This window comes from Mytilus edulis, chromosome 13 (genome assembly GCF_963676685.1).
Source record: "Mytilus edulis chromosome 13, xbMytEdul2.2, whole genome shotgun sequence".
Lineage (NCBI taxonomy): Eukaryota > Metazoa > Mollusca > Bivalvia > Mytilida > Mytilidae > Mytilus > Mytilus edulis.
The window spans coordinates 57,154,113-57,172,429 of record NC_092356.1 but is presented as its reverse complement, the minus strand read 5'-3'; the positions used below and the strand labels follow the sequence as shown (position 1 = coordinate 57,172,429).

At 31.2% G+C, this 18,317-nt stretch overlaps 1 protein-coding gene across 1 annotated transcript in view; it reads right to left on the bottom strand.

Annotated features, from left to right (window-relative positions):
- The window catches only part of LOC139501156 (zinc finger transcription factor lin-29-like), a 64,145-nt gene that overhangs the window by 18,385 nt on the left and 27,443 nt on the right, over window positions 1–18,317 (bottom strand). Inside the window, exon 2 of the mRNA XM_071290146.1 lies at window positions 5,696–5,956. Coding sequence (XP_071146247.1) covers window positions 5,696–5,956 — 261 coding nt within the window. The remainder of the gene's footprint in view (window positions 1–5,695; window positions 5,957–18,317) is intronic.

Below are 18,317 nucleotides of genomic sequence, written 5' to 3'. Positions count from 1 at the left end.
GGTATAATCTGATAGCTTGTTATCTATTATCTTTGTGTTTGTGTATGGTATAGTCTGATAGCTTGTTATCTATTTCTTTGTGTTTGTGTACGGTATAGTCTGATATCTTGTTATCTATTTCTTTGTGTTTGTGTATGGTATAGTCTGATAGCTTGTTATCTATTATCTTTGTGTTTGTGTATGGTATAGTCTGATAGCTTGTTATCTATTTCTTTGTGTTTGTGTATGGTATAGTCTGATAGCTTGTTATCTATTATATTTGTGTTTGTATATGGTATAGTCTGATAACTTGTTATCTATTATCTTTGTGTTTGTGTATGGTATAGTCTGATAGCTTGTTATCTATTATCTTTGTGTTTGTTTATGGTATAATCTGATAGCTTGTTATCTATTATCTTTGTGTTTGTGTATGGTATAGTCTGATAGCTTGTTATCTATTTCTTTGTGTTTGTGTACGGTATAGTCTGATATCTTGTTATCTATTTCTTTGTGTTTGTGTATGGTATAGTCTGATAACTTGTTATCTATTTCTTTGTGTTTGTGTATGGTATAGTCTGATAGTTTGTTATCTATTATCTTTGTGTTTGTATATGGTATAGTCTGATAGCTTGTTATCTATTATCTTTGTGTTTGTGTATGGTATAGTCTGATAGCTTGTTATCTATTTCTTTGTGTTTGTGTATGGTATAGTCTGATAGATTGTTATCTATTTCTTTGTGTTTGTGTATGGTATAGTCTGATAGCTTGTTATCTATTTCTTTGTGTTTGTATATGGTATAGTCTGATAACTTGTTATCTATTTCTTTGTGTTTGTGTATGGTATAGTCTGATAGCTTGTTATCTATTATATTTGTGTTTGTATATGGTATAGTCTGATAACTTGTTATCTATTATCTTTGTGTTTGTGTATGGTATAGTCTGATAGCTTGTTATCTATTATCTTTGTGTTTGTTTATGGTATAATCTGATTGCTTGTTATCTATTATCTTTGTGTTTGTGTATGGTATAGTCTGATAGCTTGTTATCTATTTCTTTGTGTTTGTGTATGGTATAGTCTGATATCTTGTTATCTATTTCTTTGTGTTTGTGTATGGTATAGTCTGATAGCTTGTTATCTATTATTTTTGTGTTTGTGTATGGTATAGTCTGATAACTTGTACTTGTGTTTGTTTATGGTATAATCTGATAGCTTGTTATCTATTATCTTTGTGTTTGTGTATGGTATAGTCTGATAGCTTGTTATCTATTATCTTTGTGTTTGTATATGGTATAGTCTGATAACTTGTTATCTATTATCTTTGTGTTTGTGTATGGTATAGTCTGATAGCTTGTTATCTATTTCTTTGTGTTTGTGTATGGTATAGTCTGAAAGCTTGTTATCTATTATCTTTGTGTTTGTGTATGGTATAGTCTGATAGCTTGTTATCTATTTCTTTGTGTTTGTGTATGGTATAGTCTGATAACTTGTTATCTATTTCTTTGTTTTTGTTTATGGTATAGTCTGATAGATTGTTATCTATTTCTTTGTGTTTGTGTATGGTATAGTCTGATAGCTTGTTATCTATTATCTTTGTGTTTGTGTATGGTATAGTCTGATAACTTGTTATCTATTTCTTTGTGTTTGTGTATGGTATAGTCTGATAGCTTGTTATCTATTTCTTTGTGTTTGTGTATGGTATAGTCTGATATCTTGTTATCTATTTCTTTGTGTTTGTGTATGGTTTAGTCTGATAACTTGTTATCTATTATCTTTGTGTTTGTATATGGTATAGTCTGATAGCTTGTTATCTATTTCTTTGTGTTTGTGTATGGTATAGTCTGATAGCTTGTTATCTATTTCTTTGTGTTTGTGTATGGTATAGTCTGATAGCTTGTTATCTATTATCTTTGTGTTTGTGTATGGTATAGTCTGATAGCTTGTTATCTATTTCTTTGTGTTTGTATATGGTATAGTCTGATAGCTTGTTATCTATTATCTTTGTGTTTGTGTATGGTATAGTCTGATAGCTTGTTATCTATTTCTTTGTGTTTGTGTATGGTATAGTCTGATAGCTTGTTATCTATTATCTTTGTGTTTGTGTATGGTATAGTCTGATAGCTTGTTATCTATTTCTTTGTGTTTGTGTATGGTATAGTCTGATAGCTTGTTATCTATTTCTTTGTTTTTGTTTATGGTATAATCTGATTGCTTGTTATCTATTATCTTTGTGTTTGTGTATGGTATAGTCTGATAGCTTGTTATCTATTATCTTTGTGTTTGTGTATGGTATAGTCTGATAACTTGTTATCTATTTCTTTGTGTTTGTGTATGGTATAGTCTGATAGCTTGTTATCTATTTCTTTGTGTTTGTGTATGGTATAGTCTGATAGCTTGTTATCTATTTCTTTGTGTTTGTGTATGGTATAGTCTGATAGCTTGTTATCTATTTCTTTGTGTTTGTGTATGGTATAGTCTGATAGCTTGTTATCTATTTCTTTGTGTTTGTGTATGGTATAGTCTGATAGCTTGTTATCTATTATCTTTGTGTTTGTGTATGGTATAGTCTGATATCTTGTTATCTATTTCTTTGTGTTTGTGTATGGTTTAGTCTGATAACTTGTTATCTATTATCTTTGTGTTTGTATATGGTATAGTCTGATAGCTTGTTATCTATTTCTTTGTGTTTGTGTATGGTATAGTCTGATAGCTTGTTATCTATTTCTTTGTGTTTGTGTATGGTATAGTCTGATAGCTTGTTATCTATTATCTTTGTGTTTGTGTATGGTATAGTCTGATAGCTTGTTATCTATTTCTTTGTGTTTGTATATGGTATAGTCTGATAGCTTGTTATCTATTATCTTTGTGTTTGTATATGGTATAGTCTGATAGCTTGTTATCTATTTCTTTGTGTTTGTGTATGGTATAGTCTGATAACTTGTTATCTATTTCTTTATCTTTGTGTATGGTATAGTCTGATAGCTTGTTATCTATTTCTTTGTGTTTGTGTATGGTATAGTCTGATAACTTGTTATCTATTTCTTTATCTTTGTGTATGGTATAGTCTGATAACTTGTTATCTATTTCTTTGTGTTTGTGTATGGTATAGTCTGATAGCTTGTTATCTATTTCTTTGTGTTTGTGTATGGTATAGTCTGATAGCTTGTTATCTATTTCTTTGTGTTTGTGTATGGTATAATTCTGTTCTCTATTGTCTTTATTGGTTATGGAGCCTGTTATCTTCTAGCATTGTATTATTCGGTCGTTCAACACTATTTTATTCCCAAGGGTATCACCAGCCCAGTAGTCAGTACCTGTGTGCTGACATGAATTATTATTGATATGGTCATACTTTTTAAAATACTAAGGCTTTTCTACATCAGGAATAGATTACCTTAGCTGTATTTGGAAAAACTTTCAGGAATTTTCAAGGGACATATAACTAAGGAAATTAATTATTTTGTAAGAGGTTATAAACATGTAGCTCTGTATATAATATGTCAAATAATGGACAGTACAATTAAATTATTACTCTTTTTAAATTAATGGTTTCCGAATTGATCTCTGGGCAAACTATTAAACAATGGGTGTTATAGACAAATCTAAATTTGAACCTGTGGTTTGTCATTTTTAATAACTTTACCACAATAGCCAAAAAACTTCAATGGCATTTAAGCAAAGCCTGGAAAACACAATATTTGAATTACTTAGACACTTTCAAATCAAATATAAAGTTTGTACTTCACATAAATATATATTGTTTCAAAATGTCAAGTTATTCTAATATGCACTTATCAAACCTGCATCGGTCTCTTAACTATTGTTACACATTTATACTTAAAAAGAAATTTAGCCCAATAATGTTTAAAACGGTAGATCTACAAAATTGCTTAAGCCAATTTATTTTCTTCTATCAACAAAATTTGAACCCCTGCTAGAAATGACATGTACACACAATCATTCAGTTCACCGAACAGAGTTGACTTACTGCTTACAGAATTTCAGAAACCGACCATGTAAGTTGAACCTTGATCACTGATTGATGAAATGAGGTTGATGTCAGGTGCACTCTGTCAGACGGACAATATTATTTATAAGAAGAAGACATTGCAAGGAACCAAATTACAAAAAGTTATTTAATACTCATATTTTAAATCAGTGAGAAATTTGTATGACAAATAACAAAACTTTTTTTCAAGTTCCAATACTAACATTTACGCATCCTGGGTGAAGGGAAATTTCATTTCACCACATACACAAGGCAGAAATTACAAATAAGGGGACATTACCCTTAATTAATGTTGACTAACAATTATTTTTTTCCCCATTTTCCAGGTTAGGCTCAGTGTGCTTCAAGCATCATAGGCATCAGTATCACCCTTAAACTTAGCATGGAGTTTGGCTAAAATTCCAATTAATGGGTTTCAGACGCAAAGGCATTCATTTTCTATATGTATGCCCTACTTATATCAAAACATACAATCAAAAAATTAACCAAAATATCTGATTTAAAAAATCGACCACAAATATTTTAAAGTTGTTATATAAGGATGAGCCAGTCATACATATAAACATACCATGGGGATATATAAATTTTATGGTTTTTTTTAAAGCTAGGGGGAAATCTCCCTCGTAAATTTCTTATTACCACATGTTTACAAATTGCCACGTCCTTGAATGTCACACTCATAAGTAATTATAGTGGAATCAACAGACTGTGTCTACATGTTACATAACACAATGGAATAATTTGTTCTGTTTTAATTTATTTTAAATATTTTTGCATATTTATAATTTTTATAAAAATGTACTGTTCCAATCTTTTCAACCTGTGACAACCATTGTTTATATTATCTCAAAGTATTATCATTCGAAAATAGTGCAAATTATTGGAATTTGTTTCATTATAACCATAACTGTACCAATTTTACTGCACCAGATGTGTATTTAGACAATTAAATGTTTCTTTCATGTGCTTCAGGCAAAAAATATTTTAAACTATCGTATGATAGATTCCACCAAATTAAATGAGTCATTTATTTAACTATCTAATACATTTTTATTTGACAATTAAATTGTCTTTAAATAAACATATTGTGATGAACCATTTTGTTTAATAGGGGATTATTATTATTGCACATGTGCCCCTTTCAAAGGAAAATACCTCCAGCAATAATTACTCAAATATCGGATATATTTGACTATATAGCTTACAATTTTTCATTTTTTACCATTAAGGGACATAAAAGCCTACAAAAGTTTTCTGTGGCCATGTTGGCTCAGTGGCCTAAGTACTCAAACTACTGTATCACAATTCAAGCCTGTCAACACTGAGGATGTGTGTTTGAATCCGGCACAGAGCAGGTGCACTCAACTCCAATCTAAATTAAAAGGATTGTCAGTTTTCCTACTGAAGGTTATGGGTCTCTCCAGACACTCTGGCTTCCACCTCCATTAGGGGGCTAGGATGAAAATTTATGTCCTGCATTTTTTGCAGTTGTTGTATCTCTGTCCTGCATTTTTATTTTCACTTTAATTCAGGTCCTGCTTTTTTATAATTCACTCTACCGTTTTTGGTCGTGTATAGTCCACACTTTTTTTATCTTAAATATGTAGTTTGTACAAGGGGTGCAGATTTAATATACACAACTATAGACATTTTTTTCTATTTTTATAAAAAAACAATTTTTTTTATAAGAATCTACAGTATAAACAAACCTGTATGAATACGGACATGCTGCTGTAGATGACACAACTGTTTAAAAGCTTTGTCACAATAGGAACAGACATATTTGCGTATATTGGTATGGACTAGACTATGTTGAGCTAACTGCTGCTTGCTTTTGAAGCCTTTACTACATGTAGGACAAAGATGATTGCGATCTAACTGTGTCGTTGATTCAGGTTGGACCTGTAAGTCGTGATGTGCTGTGCCATTAGGGATCAAGTCTGAGCTGGTTATATGCTGTCTTTGAAGATCTGTAAAAGAAAATTAAAGTGTGAACTATTGATATAGAAAATGAAAGTGTGAACTATTGATATAGAAAATGATAACAATTTAAACACATAATATAGAAAAGAGAATCAGACAACTCTCATACTGCATCATCAGCTTAAAAAAGACCCTGCAATTACAAATGTAAAACAATTCTAGCAAGAAAACTATAATGGCCTGATCTATGTACACAACAAAAAATTGATTGTAAAACAAATAGGTTACACAGCAACAAACAACAAACACTGAATAACAGGCTCCTGACTTGGGACAGACACAAACAAAATGTGGAGGGGTAAAACTAGTTTTTTGGCGTCAAACCCTCCACCTGTGCCTACATAGTACAAAACAAAGGGTAAAATGACTTGACACTCAAAGAAACCTGTACAAAGTTTGGAACACAAGGAGGTAGACAGTCTATTTGCAACTGGTACTACATGTATCAATTATTGAAATTTGCATAACATGAATTAAATAGTGAACTATTGCATAATTATGTGTTATCTACTACAACATGTTTATATAGCTTAATTATCTTAGTGGACAGCATTTTGATCAAGGAATTTAACACTGTAAGAAGTATAACAGCATATATTTCAACGATTATGCTTCATTAGCCTAATGTTAAAAATTTTACTGATTTTTTGCCTTTTCTAAAAAAAAAAAAAACATTGATCCATTACTAATGAATATTTGTTAGGAAAGTTACTAAGCAGTTGGAATTAAAAGTTACAAAATTATAAAAGAACAAGGTTTATTTTGGGACAATTATAGCCAAAAATTTTAATTGATCTATATAGCTAACTCAACAGCCATTTTGAAATAAAAACAAATATTTTCATTAGAGCAAATTTAAAACTTTTAAAGTCTGTATAATTCAACATAAAATTATGATGATTTTGTGCATTTTTCATATTTATAAGCCATTCCAAAATGTTCTACAACCGAAAGAAGCCAATTATAATATGGAATCTGTAGACAAAACCAAATTCTGGATCAGGGGCTGCTCATATTTCATTGTGAAATTTGAAGTAATTTGACCTGTCATAGCTAGAGCATAAAAAGCTTAATTTAAGCCCTTCAAGTACCCACTTCTTTTATAATTCTGCCCATATTTTAATTAAACTAAAAAGAAGACAGGATAATCCATTAGAAAAAATACAATTTGTTTGACTTTATATGTTACTATAACCATATAAAGCTTGGTGTGAAATACTCTTTCGTAATAAATTCCTACCAAAGGAATTTTTAATCCCTATACATTTGTGATAAAATATTACGTAACAGATTTGAATAATTTATGATATCATTAAAACATTTTAGTAAAGATTATTTTACATAATTTGTAAAGCGGAGATGTCACTATAAACATGCTCATTATTGAACTACGTATAAACCTAAGAAGATGTGGTATGACTGCAAATGAGACCACTCTAAACCAGAGACCAAATGTCATAGAAGTAAATATTTACTATAGGTCACCGTACAGTAATGTACACTTCATTTAGAAGCCTGAGCCTGAAGATCATCATCTGGGAAAAAACAATAGGAAAGGAAAGGTGATATCCTGTTTGACATACATTCTGGTGTGAAGATTATGTCATTTGACATTTTACAGTCATTGTATAGAAAAGGACACCAATAACTTTAAATGTTGGAATAAGAAATTAAAGGGTAAAAATTTTACCAGTCCATTTTGCCACATGACTTGAATCAACTGGTTCTATGTATAGATATAGGAAGATGTGGTATGAGTGCCAATGAGACAACTCTCCTTCAAACTAACAATTTATAAAAGTAAACCATTATAGGTCAAAGTAGGGACTTCAACACAAAGCCTTGGCTCACACTGTCCAGCAAGGTATAAAGTGCCCCAAAAATTACAAGTGAAAAACTCATTCAAACAGGAAATCCAACTTATAACTTATTCCCAATGAGCATCAAACCTGCTTCAATCTAATGTAACTGACATAAAATTTGTTAAAAGAATATTTGTAAGTCCAAACTTATAATGATTTTTGGGGTAAAATAATTGTACAATTGATCATGACCTATTCACTTTTCTTAAATATGAAAACCCAGAGATTCAAACACATACTCTTTGATATATATATTTAATTGATTTATTTACAGCAAGACCAACTATAGACCTTATCGCTATTAGGAAATCCACACCGAGTGATTCAAGAATCTGCGCCTCTAATGAACAATTGACGTCATACAACAATCACTTTTCCATTCTGGCGTCAGATATTGTCTATTATGATGTTCAAATTTTACAGGAAGCTTTCTGATATCCAGTAATTTTATGGAGGGCAAATAGTGAAAAAGTGTATCAAAAATTAACTCTGGAACTTATTTATGAACTTGCAATTTAAAACTACATATAAACTTCAAATCGATACCTTTTTACACTTAAGTATGTCTCACCTGTTTTAGAGGACAAACATCTACCTGGACTTATGATAAATTATAACTACGGTAGTTGCTGCACTTATAGGAGTTGATATCCCTTATTCTGATCAGAATATGCACAGAAAACTTTGGTCTATTTTGTGTTAAGCTGAGTTGCAACTACATTAATTGACAACTAACCAGAACCTCTTTTTTATTATACTTCTATAATAGCAGAAACTGCTTTCGTTTAAATAGAACAAAACTTCAATGGTTTTAACTCTGATTGATGGGTTGCTTCATTCTGTCTTTCACTTTGTTCATAATCTAAGTTAATCTGATTGGAGGGAACAAACTCTTAAAAATTGAAATTTTATGAATGCTTACCATACTAAAATTCAGCTATTCTTAATAAGATAAATCTAAATTATAACATATTGACATGAATTAAAATATGTTAAGGTGGTACCCAACACTTTCACTAAAATTAATTTGGCTCGTTTAATTTTCATAAAATTTTGACAAAGTATTTACTTTGACCCTTTAACCAAAATATATAAATTTTAAAAATTTTGAACCAACCATTTTATCAGAAAAATTACACTGGTTATATAGCAGTTTGACAAACACCAATTTTGATCATTGAGAAGCTTAATGTTCCATTAAAAACTCAATGTAATTAAAACGTTTAGCTGATTTTACAGAGTTATCTCCCTGTAGTGTTAGGTACCACCTTAATTAACATTCAAATCACTATTTTTTTTCTATTTTGAACACATTTTCCAAATAAGATTCTTTTTAACATATCAGACGAAAAAGTAATTTTTTTTTTTTACTTTTCCGACTATTTAAATTTAAGTCCACAAAAATAGAATTATTCTTCAATTCTATGAAAAATTGGTTTCCATGAAAATTACGTGAATCCCCAGCAGATGTTTATCTTAATGTTTCTAAGCTGTGCTGGTTTACTTCAAGGATCCAGTAAAACCAGAATCTCAGTTGTTATTATTGTTTATCATTTAACGATCTTGACCTTCAAATTTTGTCACATGTTTATTTTCCTTTTAATCATCAATATATTTCCAATTAGATTTTTTTCTCCATTTTGTAAAAATAAAAGAATTCTAAAAGTTTTCAATTCATTCACTGTCAAAACCTGCTCATTGATGTCTGTTACTGAAAGCTTTACTAAATAGTTTTGCCTCCGTCATTCAGCTAATAAACGCATTGACATCATTAAAACAAAATCAGCCAGGGGTAATTGATAACTTTTGTACAAAAATGCATCAGGGAAAAAAATTTAGGCCAATAATTGATTATCAACAGAAAAAAAGTTAATCAAATATCTTCAAGACATTTAAATTATCATACTTAAAAGCAATCATTCTTTTTTCTGTTTATTACAGATTTCTGTGGCGTTCCTATAGTATTTCTACAAGTATTAAGAGTGGGATTTTCCGTGATTATTTTCTGGGAAAACCAGATCTTAAAACATTGTCTGGATCCTAAGTTAATTTAAACGTTGCACATTCTGTTCGCTTGAAAAAAAACTAATTATTACTCCCGGCTTTCTTCCTTCCTACTAAAACTCATAACACTCCTCTTCAGTTAATGGTAGTATTAACATGGAAATTTAAACACAAATTGAAATTTACGACAAGTGATCCATGATGTTAACCCTGCATCCTAATAGCATTGATTTCTTGACACCTATAACCATTTCTACTAGGTTATCACCATTCATCTTACCTAATAAGGTTAATTATCAAGTTTTCTATGAAAAATCTAATAAAGGTTAAATAAACTCTTATATTACAAAACAAGAGGCTGTCACAACGACAGCAAACCGGATTTATTAACATTTATTTGTATCCTGCCAATATCACAAGAACCATAACTGATGAACGGTGAAAGTGAAAATCATCAATATCAAATTTGACCTCCATTTTGTCATCAGTATCAACATATTAAAATTTGAAAAGCTTAGGTTGAATGGTTCATGAGTAAATGCATGGACACGACTGGAAAAGCCATTTTTCAATCTTTCAAGAACCATAACTCCTGAACGGTAATAGTCAAAATCGTCATTATTGAACTTGACTTCCATTTTTTCATCAGTAACAACATATTAAAATTTGAAAAGCTTTGGTTGAACAGTTCATGAGTAAATGCACGGACACGACTGGAAAAGCCATTTTTCAATCTTTCAAGAACCATAACTCTTGAACGGTAAAAGTCAAAATCGTCATTATTAAACTTGACCTTCATTTTGTTGTCTGTAACAACATAGTAGAAGGCAAAGATTTACTGCCAGTAGAAGATAAGCCACAGATTTACTGACAGTAAAAGATAAGATAAATGTTTACTGGCAGTAGAAGGCAGATTTACTCACAGAAGATAAGACAAAGATTAACTGACAGTAGAAAGCATGTAAAGATTTATTGACAATAGAAGGCAATGATTTAGTAATAGTAGAAGGTCAAGATTTACAGAGAGAAGAAGGCAACCATTTACTGACGGTAGAAAATAATTAAAGACAAAGGTTTACTATCAGTAGATGGCAGATTTACTAACAGTAGAATATAAGACAAAGATTTACTGACAGTTGAAAACAAAGGTTTACTAACAGTAGAAGACAAAGATTTACTGAAAGTAGAAGGCAACAATTTAGTGACAGTAGAAGGCGAAGGTGAAGGTTTATTATAAAGAACTGACTGTCAGGATTATGAAGAAGTGTTGACAAACACAATGCGCTTATCTTCATATTTTCTACAATTGTTATGTGGAGTTCCCCCTCAGAAATGTGATATTTGATTGGGGATTACAATAAGGAACAAGAAAAACGTGAAAAATAAATCTTTGCAAACAGGTTTAGCAATAAAAATTGCAAAATTTAATCTCCCAGAAAATATAATGCACTTTACAGTTTCTATTTATGATTTATTTCTTTGCTTGACATTTAGAAGTGTTAAGCAAACACTTGATGTAAATATGATTATCAATAAGTCTATCAATTAATTTCTTTCTTTACTTTTTTTAATTGATAACTTTTGAGTTTTTTTTGTGAGGAGTACCCGGTATAGATATAGGAGTACAGCTACAACTCCTTCAAAGAGTAAATAACAGATCATAAATATAACTATCAATTCCTTATCATATAAAGGAATGAATCAATTCACTTACAAAATCATCTACTAGTATTTAAGAGATGCTTAAGTTAACTTTGAAATAATAATCACATAGAATACAAAACCATTGACAGTATTAGTTACTTATACAACTCATTCAATATACAAATTACTTAAAGGGGCACTAGCTGTCAAATTCATTGTAACCGATTTGACTCAAATTCTCATATATGGTTTATAACAATGTAAAACATTTATCCAAACTATCAAAAGTCTAAAATAAACAGTTTACAGAGCATGGGGTAGATAATATATAGGTTTGTTTCGTGTGTATTTTAGTCCAGACGCCATCTAATTAACTATCGATTTGACCTCAGATGACCATATAAGCGATGTAAACAGAAATAAAGATACGAATATATTCAACCAACACGTGCAATTGCATTTTTATAGGTCTGTTTGATTTTATTTTATAGATTAAAAATAGATGTTTCTCATTGTTTTTAACCATATAAGAATGATTTTATGTGCATCGAATTAGTAATCAAATGATTTACCGTAGTTTCACTTTCATTGTTGACATTCTTTCTCTTTAAATAACCAGTACACGCACAATGCATGCGTTGTCAATCTCTAGCTAGGGGTTAACTTGAAGTTCACATGAATACCGGTTAGAATGATGACGTTTTCACTTGCAAGTGAATCAGTCAAAAATTATGTTTAATCGCTTATTTCAACAAAATTAAAGGAAATTGATTGCTAAAAGCAAATTATTATTTCATTATTCCAATTTGATTAATGATTGATCTAAAAAAAAATCATACTTTATTTTTTTATATATATCGTAGCTAGTGCCCCTTTAAGGTAACTCAACTCATCTAAGAATTGACCTCAATAAAAATCAAGATAAAAATATAATAATTGTATTAATACAAATTTGTATATTGATTAGCCCTAAATATAGAATTGATGGTTTTGATGAAGGATGATGAAGTTATGTATAAATGCAGTTATTCTTGAAAATCAATATGTGCAACCTAATATTACACAAAATAAAAAAAACATTTCTGCAGAGTCTTGTCATTCTGATTTGATGCAATAAACTTTTACTTTATTTTTTCTATCCATCAATTTGTAAAGAAATAGCATTGATTTTCCCGGATGTTTCATCAGAGAGAAGATTACATGATCTACAGCGTAGAATTCAGCCAGTGCTAAATCATAATAGACTTATAAAAACATTGTGCAGTGTTATATAAGATTTCAAAGGCCAACTAATGTTATAAACAAAACATGAAAATAGCAAGATTAAACGGCTAAAAAAAAAATTTGTATGAGACATACCTCTTAGCTGTTCTTATGTCTGACAAATTTGTTAATGTATTGGTATACATTGTATAAATATATACATTTATGACCATTTAATTGTTGGTTTGTGATAAAATGGTGGTTCTGTTCTATTTTAGTTTGATGAACTTGTTGACCCATTTGTATACAAGTATCTATACTATTAAAAGAAGAGACCTATTTTATTAAGCTGCATAAATCTCCTCTCCAACCATAAAAAGTATGAAATATTTGTGATATGACATATAAAGGTAGCTAGTGCTTTGTACTGAATCCTAAATTTGTCTTTGAAACTATCTTTTTTCCTCAGAAAATGCAAACTTTTTGAGAAAATAACCCAATTCGGATATTTATCGATCCATTGTCTGAAAAACTTTTGTGCATCACAGCTCAGTCGACATACTGACCGTAAAATTTGAAACTTTTTGGTTCAACACTTGTACATAGTTGTACTGCGATTCAGAAGGCATCTGCTAGTTTATCTTACCTCCTACACATTTCTAGGAATGTGATTGGTTAAAAGCGCCCTCATGGAGACCGTCACGGCGTGTATATTTGATATTAGGTTAGTAGGGAGGTGGGGCTTATCTCAAACAAGGTTAGTAGTGGTGTTATGTCCCTTTAGATTCCATATAAGGTAGTAGGGAGGTGGGGCTTATGTCAAACACGGTTAGTAGTGGTGTGTTACGTCCCTTTATAAAAACAAAACGGTACTGAGGAAAAAAACGTAATGGTTTCAACAGACGAAGAAATTGATGATTAAGATTGAAATAAATTCATAAAACACATTTAAACCTTACAAGTCGTTATTGTTGGTATCTTTTTTTGTAGGATCAATGGAAGTAGTTTCTTAATGCTAACAGTACTGAAGACTTCCTCATTTGATAGGTCTTAATTTCACACGTTAAGATAGTCAGTAAGATAAATTCGTTACATAGTGTGCTAGTGACCTAATACGATATATATGGGGTCAGTAAATTCCATATGGGGATTCAAGCTTCGCTCTCACCCCATATGGAATTTACTGACCCCATATATACCTTATTATGTCACTAGCACACTTGTAACTAATAATATCATAAGTTATGACCTCCAAATAAATGTCAATTGTCAGTTAAAAAGAGTTTGAAGAACTTCAAATGTTGATGCATTATTTATTATAGATGCAAGCTTATATAGTCATGAATTATCATTTAAAAATATTTTAGACAATGGTAAACTACAGGCTCTCAAGAGCCTGTGTTGCTCACCTTGGTCTATGTGCATATTAAACAATGGACACATAAATTCATGACCAACTGTGTTTTGGTGATGGTGATATGTTTGTAGATCTTACTTTACTGAACATTCTTGTTACTACAATTATCTCTATTATCAAAATTTTCCTTAAAATTACTAATTTGGTGGCAGCAACCCAACAACAGGTTGTCTGATTTGTCTGAAAATTTCAGGGCTGATAGATCTTGACCTAATAGACAATTTTACCCTCGTCAGATTTGCTCTAAATGCTTTGGTTTCAGAGTTATAAGCCAAAATCTACATTTTACCCCTAGGTTCTATTTTTAGCCATGGCAGCCATCTTGGTTGGTTGGCCAGGTCATGCCACACATTTTTTTAACTAAATACCCCAATGAAGATTATGGCCAAGTTTGGTTAAATTTGGCCCAGTAGTTTCAGAGGAGAAGATTTTGTTAAAGTTAACGACGATAGGTGACAAGGATGAGGACAACAATGATGACGCCGGACGCAAAGTGATGGGAAAAGCTCATTTGGCCCATCAGGCCAGGTGAGCTAAAAATTAACTGATAGTCTCTAAATATTCTACAGTTTGACAATTTTTTACCTATTGGCAATGATGGCAAGTGTTTAAAGTTTTGACCATCCTTATGTTAGACAATTGTTAAACTGTGAGTCACTTATTCTAATTTTTGACAAACTTGCTGACTCATGGGTATACAAGTATAACTAGTTATGCCCATCCTTATGTTAGACAATGGTTAAACTGTGAGTCTCTTATTCTAATTTTTGACAAACTTGCTGACTCATGGGTATACAAGTATAACTAGTTATGCCCATCCTTATGTTAGACAATGGTTAAACTGTGAGTCTCTTATTCTAATTTTTGACAAACTTGCTGACTCATGGGTATACAAGTATAACTAGTTATGCCCATCCTTATGTTAGACAATGGTTAAACTGTGAGTCACTTATTCTTATTTTTGACAAACTTGCTGACTCATGGGTATACAAGTATAACTAGTTATGCCCATCCTTATGTTAGACAATGGTTAAACTGTGAGTCTCTTATTCTAATTTTTGACAAACTTGCTGACCCATGGGTATACAAGTATAACTAGTTATGCCCATCCTTATGTTAGACAATGGTTAAACTGTGAGTCACTTATTCTAATTTTTGACAAACTTGCTGACCCATGGGTATACAAGTATAACTAGTTATGTCCACCCTTATGTTAGACAATGGTTAAACTGTGAGTCTCTTATTCTAATTTTTGACAAACTTGCTGACCCATGGGTATACAAGTACAACTAGTTATTACAATCCTTAATGTAACATGTTGATTTGTATGTTATTTTACAGTTTGACAATTCAAATCAGCATAAATTTACAAGTATAGTACTATTAGTACACATTTCTATTGATATCTGTGACATTTAAGTTTGGAAAGATATTCAAATTGAATGCATAAATGTCTTGTAAAACTCACAATAGGACAAACAGAATTAAGATTTCCCTCTTTGGCAGGTTCAAAGTGTATTTACCAGCGGCTGATTTAGGGGTGGAGGGGCGAAGGAGGACCCCCCTTTTCTTTGAAAAATTTGGTTGATTATATATGGAATCACTGAAGTATGACAGGAACTGCCCCCCTCTTAGGTAGTCAGATGGCCCCCACTTATGAAAATTTCTGGATCCTCCACTGTTTACAACATACAAAAACACCATCAGTCAGAAACATTACATGCAGTGAACATTTTGATCAATGGGGAATGGGAGAATTAAGCATATATACATTTTAATTTTCTAAATTTAAAGGATAAACAGAAATACTTTATCTGGAATTCAAGCAGAAGCTGAACCAAATGTAAACTTTAAATGCTGCTAATGTGACACAACAAACCAAATTGTGGCTACATTTTCATATAGTAACGTTTATTATAAAACTGTTTAAGGAAGCAATTATAAGACACTTGAAAGTGCTATCAGCTATTTACCATGCAATTCTTTGTGTTTTTTCATCATCAATTTTTCAAATATATTCAAGTATATATATATAGTTACAAAGATCATTGCATTCAACATCCATTTCTTATTTTACCTTTTAACAAACTTGATGACTGAACAGTATACATCTATAGTATATACAATTCATCGTGACCATCATCATTCATGTGTTCTACATCAATTAAACATTAAGTCACTGCTTTTACTTCATATACATGGTTCTCTAATTTTATAATGAAAGGAATTTACTCATTGCTGAGATTCTAGGTAAGTATTAAGTTGCTTGCATCTACAACATTTGGTTTTTGGTAGTTATTAAATGTCTCATTTAGTCAATCATACCACGTGACATCTAGTTCTTTTTATATTCAGATAAGAACCATAGAAAAAAGAACAGGATAATGATTTCAACTAAAAGGATGAATGCTTCCTCAAATGATTCTATGACATTCTGATGCTTTCTTTACATATACGCTAATGTGCTGCTATACTTATTTGACATACAAAAACCCTACCAATCTGACACACTTCTGTAAAGTTGCTGAGTTGGTTTTTCGTCTTACCGATATTTATGAAAATGTCTCTCGTTTTTTGTGTCTATAAAATCTAAAGATATCGACCAATCAAACAAGAACATTATAATAGACTAACTACAAGTTGTCCGGTACATTTTTTATACCTACTCAACTTATCTGGAGTGGTAAAATGCCAGACTTGAAGTCTACAAAATATTTGTAGTGCTATGTTATGTAACGAAGAAGTTGTGAGGATTTCTTAACCAAGATCGATATCATACATGCTGCTTCCAAAAGTACAAATTATTGAAAGATGTCAAAATAAAATTAACTTATCAACTTATATAATAGTTAAAATTTAAAGATAAAATCAAACAAGACATAAATGATGAAAGATGTACGATTTTTTTTAAATAATCATCAAATAATAAGTTTTACGAAAAAAAATAAGACATTTTAATGAAAGAAAACATGTGATTTAAGTCTAATTCAAAAGATTAGGTAATTGGTTAAATGGTTCGTAAACTACATTGGAATGGCACAGAAAGATAATAACTACATGTAGATAGCATATATTTATTATATCATATTGAGCTCATCACACAAGGGACGATCTATTACTCTTTATTTTACGTAATAATTCTAAAATTATATGATTTTTGTGTGAGACTAGGTTATAACTCAAGAGTTCAATGCCCAACAGGATCAAACCATTGAAAGAGTTTAAAAACTGTCATGGACTGTGAGATATTGCTATAATGTCTAGGTCGGTGGTGTTTAAGAATTACTGCATGTCAAGGTCTTAAGAGTCACTAACACTGAGGTGGATTTAGTGGGGGAGAGCAAAGGGGGCCTGAACACACCCTTTTGTGGGAAAAATTTGTTTGATTATTTAGGGAACATCACTGAAGCATTACTTGAGGAGAACCCCACTTTGGCAGTCAGTGGGCATGCCTTATGAAAATTTTGGATCAGTCACTGACTACAGTATACTGCCTCTATTTTGTTGGAGTTTCTTATGTTGCTTTTGTCATCTTTTGCTCTTATGTTGAGGTCTATGAAATTTTCTTCAGTTCTTGAGATACTGCATTGCTGTCTAACTTCTATGGTACAAAATGACTGCTTGTCATGTTGTTAAGAGATACTGCCTTAGTGTTAGCGTTACGGGATTATAGGATTTCTACCTTTATAACGCATTAGACAGCTTGGTATTTTGTACTAAACACCTGTCTTATATTGAAGGCTCAATGTCAACAGAAAGATGACTTTGTTTTCTGCAACATTCAGTTGTTTTTATTGACTTATAAACACTCAACTTCTACATACATTCATTCAGAGGCAGATTTAGGGTTCCAACCCCAACCCCTTTTTTTGATGAAAAAATGTGGTTGATTATATAGGGAATCACTGAGGTGACCTATTAGGCAGACAGTGGTAACCCCTCCCACTTATGAAAAATTCTAGAACTGCCCCTGATTCATATCTATTCAGACACTAATTTAGAAGACATCTGGGTTTGATGTTTGGTTGGTGACAACATTCTAGACTACAGGTAAGATAATAAACTGTTGACACAGAATATATGTCTTGCCTGTCGGCATAAAATTCCAAAAAGACAATCTGATTGACAGCAAAATTACTAATTATTTAAAAGTTATACTGGATAATGAACTATTGGGCAGGGCCTGGAAAATTAATGGTCAACAAACTCAGCTGTACA